This window comes from Coloeus monedula (assembly GCF_965178545.1).
Source record: "Coloeus monedula genome assembly, chromosome: 1".
NCBI classification, from domain to species: Eukaryota; Metazoa; Chordata; class Aves; order Passeriformes; family Corvidae; genus Coloeus; species Coloeus monedula.
In genome coordinates, this window is record NC_138781.1 from 18,745,952 (window position 1) to 18,750,233 (window position 4,282).

The 4,282-nt window shown below is 48.9% G+C and overlaps 1 protein-coding gene across 1 annotated transcript; it reads left to right on the forward strand.

Annotated features, from left to right (window-relative positions):
- Positions 1 to 876: 876 nt before the first annotated feature.
- Positions 877 to 3,342, forward strand: SKIDA1 (SKI/DACH domain containing 1; the record flags this gene model as incomplete). Its single annotated transcript, XM_082287776.1, has 1 exon — positions 877 to 3,342. One exon carries the CDS (start codon positions 877 to 879, stop codon positions 3,340 to 3,342), a length of 2,466 nt encoding a protein of 821 aa, XP_082143902.1.
- Positions 3,343 to 4,282: the final 940 nt, after the last annotated feature.

Sequence of the window (4,282 nt, forward strand, 5' to 3'; positions counted from 1 at the left end):
TCGCTAAGCTTCATTTTCCACACAATGCAGAATAAAACGCTAGTTTAAAGCGGCTACGTTACCGAAGGATTTTCCATCGCTACGATCAGACTTATGTCCTTTAAATTCATGGCATGCACAAAAGAGCAACGTTTGTCCAAAACAGGCTGAAAATATACGGAACGATAGGGGGGAAAAGCATACAAATCCTTCCTCCGAAGCTAGCGACGAGGAAGTCTGAGAGGGCTGAGTGTGTTTGAGCTCGGATTGTTTAATAGAAAGATTTATATACTAACTGTATTATTTACTTTGGGAGGGGAGGTGGCAGTATAAGGGTATGCTAATTAGTGGGAGATTTTTTGGGGGAAGGGGTGGAATATCAATTTTTATTGCATCACCTGTCAGGAGTGTCCAATCAGCGTTGGCTTTAGGGGAATTAATTGATGAAGGTGTCTCCGGACGAGCTCACTTCACTCTGTCATTTTATTTGTAGCTAAAGCAGCGGCGGGAATAGCAGCTGCATTTCTTTTCTCTTCCTCCCTTCACATTCCATTATCATAGTTTCCAATGGAAAAGCAGGGAATGAAAGGGAACAGGTACTGATCTTCAGCAGCAACTTAGACAAACACTTTGGCAAACCTGATTTTTAAGATTATATATTGATTGTAGCCTCGCGGTATTTTTTAATTTATTTTTTAACATTTTGTCTAAAGTTTGGCACTTCATTCACCAGGAATAACAGCCTTTGTTATATTTTATTAGCAGGATGCCTTGAGACAAATACAGCATCTGGCTGAGGATTGTGTGTGTGTGGCTTTTTCTTTTTTTTTTTTTTCTTTTTTTTTTTTTTCATCTCTCTCTCTCTCTGCAAATGCTGGGAATAATTTAATTCACGAAATGGGAGACCTGAAGTCGGGTTTTGAAGAGGTGGATGGCGTGAGGCTCGGCTACCTCATCATTAAAGGAAAGCAAATGTTTGCACTCTCCCAGGTTTTTACAGACCTGCTCAAAAACATCCCGCGAACTACCGTGCACAAGCGAATGGATCATTTAAAAGTAAAAAAACATCACTGCGACTTGGAGGAGTTGAGGAAGCTCAAAGCCATCAACTCCATCGCTTTCCACGCCGCCAAATGCACCCTGATCTCCAGAGAGGACGTGGAAGCCCTATACACATCCTGCAAAACCGAACGGGTTCTTAAAACGAAACGGAGGAAACTAAGCCGGGCGCTGTCTGCCACCGATCTCCGGCCGGAGCTCGCTCCCGCAGACCCCTTCTCCGGCTTCTGGAAGGAGAACAAACTTTGGTTGGGTCTGAGCGACTCTCCTCGGCCCCTGCTGCCCGTCCGGAGGAAAGCTCTGCGCCCGGGGGACACAGCCTTGCTACCGGCTGCTCATCTACCTCACATTTTTAGTAAATACACTGGCCACAGCTACCCAGAAATCGCTCGGGCGCCTTGCAAATCCCCCGTAAACTATGAAACGGCGCCGGCGGTGGGCGGCTGCGTGCCCCTGCGCTCCCGCCGCCCTCTCGCCGCCGCGGCGCGGCCCCGGCTCCCGGCCGCCGGTCCCCCGCCCCTGCCCGCCCGCTGCCGCCGCCGCCGCCACGGGGCGGCCGCCGCCGCCGGCACGCTGGGCCCCCCCGGCGGCGCCCGCCGGCCCCTGGCCCTGCCCCGGCCCTGCCGGCCCCGCGGCGTCCCGCGGCTGCCGCTGCCTCTGCCCCGCGGCTTCGGGCCGCCCGCCTTTCCCGAGAGCGGCAGCAGCGACTCGGAGTCCAGCTGCTGCTCGGGCCGCGCCGCCCACGACTCGGACTGCGGCTCCAGCCTCTCCAGCTCCAGCGAGGGCAGCTCGGAGGAGGAGGACGAGGAGGAGGAGGACGAGGAGGGCAGCGGCGCCTCGGACTCCAGCGAGGGCAGCTCGGAGGAGGAGGAGGAAGAGGAGGAGGAGGAGGAGGAAGAGGAGGAGGAGGAGGACAGCACCTCGGACTCCGACTCCAGCTCGGTCTCCAGCCAGGTTTCGGTGCAGAGCATCCGCTTCAGGCGCACCAGCTTCTGCAGCCCGCCCGGCGTGGTCCACGCCAACTTCTTGTACCATCTGGCGGCCGCCGCCGCCTCCCGGCCCCCGGCCCCGGCGGAGCCCGGTGGGCTGCCCGCCCTCCGCGGCGCTCCCGGCGGAGTCAAGCCGGAGCTGCCGGAGGAGTGGGGCCGCCCCGGCTGGGCTCCCACCGCCCCGGCGCTGCGCTGCTCCGGCGGCCTGGGGAGCTGCTTCGCAGAGATAAGAGATGATAGGGTATCCGAACTCACATTCCCACACTCTGAATTTTCCAATAATGCCAAGAGTACTGACCTAACAATTAACTGTGTTGCAAAGGGGGCCTCTTCACCTAGCCCAAAGACAAACAATGCATTTCCACAACAAAGAATACTCAGAGAGGCAAGGAAATGCCTTCAAGCAACTACTACACACCGTGCAGATAACAATACAATAGCTGCTAGGTTCTTAAATAATGATTCTTCATCAGCGGCAGCAAATTCAGAGAAAGATTCCAAAATCCCTCATTGTATTGAATTTGCCACGGATTTGCCCTCTTTACAAACTGATCCTGCGGAGGATGCTGCTTCTCCAGGGGCAGCAGCAGCAGCTGAGCTCCAGTGCACTGATACAGGCAATAAGGCATTGCCATTCCTGCACAGCATTAAAATCAAAATAGAGGACAGCAGTGCGAGCGACGAGTATGAGCCTGATCTTACAACACATAAGCTAAAGTGTGAGTGCAATGATACTAAGGATGAGTTTTACGGTGCGACTGAGAGTAATAACCAGGACGCTTTATTAACAGCCAAGGAAGATTCTGCATGCACTGAGAAAGAAACCACTTCCTTAAACCCACTGACTCAGAGTCAGGTCCTCTCATGCACTTTAGGTACTCCAAAACCTGAGGATGGGGAGTATAAATTTGGAGCAAGGGTGAGAAAAAATTACAGGACACTGGTTTTGGGAAAGCGACCTGTACTGCAGACTCCTCCAGTCAAACCAAATTTGAAATCAGCTCGAAGCCCACGTCCTACAGGTAAAATCGAGACACATGAAGGAACACTGGATGATTTTACAGTTAACAATAGACGCAAAAGGGTAGCCAGCAATGTAGCATCAGCAGTGAAAAGGCCATTTAATTTCATTGCAAATTTTCCCTGTCCACCATCACTAATTATTGGCAATGATGGGGATTTGTTGCCAGCTTATTCCTTAAACACCACTAAGGATTCCCAACCACCTCACAAGGCCCATCCTGTATGGAAATGGCAGCTGGGCGGTTCTGCAATACCTCTTCCACCTAGCCACAAATTCAGGAAATTTAATTAATAAAGTAGTTTGGAAAATATTTTCTTGAACCACCTTTAACTTTCTTACCGTTTTTGGTTTTTTTTTAAACTCTGCAGCATGGTTTGTACAAACCCATTAATGCTATACACACTTTTGGAATCCTGTTTTATCACATTGTGAAGACAGAAACCGGATTACTATTTTATTTATCATTACAACAGTGGGGTTTTCTTATTTTGGGGTTTTGGTGGGGTTTTTTTTTTTTTTTTGGTTGTTGTTGGTTTGGGCTTTTTTTTTTTTTCCTCTGTTGCATTGGTTTTGTTTTTATTTTTGTTTTTTTATTATGTTACATTCCACAGAGTACTTCAGGCTAAAGACTCAAGTTAAACTCAGTTATTATGGTAGAGCTGGAACACTTTACTGTTTAAATGCTAATAATGCACCAGTACCTCAATTCAACTGCTGCAAATAAATGTCAAAAGGTTGAATAATAAATATTAGAATGAGCCATTAAATTTATGCACTAGATTTTGAAAATGGAAGTCTAACTGTTAATTCAGTTAAAGTTTGTTAAGTTACATGGTTGCACAGTAAGGGTTCACTATAATTCAATGTGGCAGCAGTCTACTTTTTGGGAGCTTTGTTTTCGGGTGCAGGGGTGTCTTTTTCAAAGAGCAGTTGCACTTACTCCTTTTTCTCCGGTTTGGAAAAGACTGGGGTCCGCCTGTGACCCCAGCGCTGGGAAAAGCTGCCTCATTTGAAACCAGTAAATAAATGTGGAATTCTATTTTTGGTAAAAGGGTGTCTTTTTACTTGTACAGCCACTCTTTGCAATTGGGAAGCCTTTTTGTTTCACCCAGAGGTCTTAAATAAGGTTACTGTTATCCGCTAATGTCATACTTAAGTTGTGGTCTGAACATGGCCCTTACAAACTTGCAAAGCAACTGAAATATTTGCCTGGCCAGCAGTACAATTTATG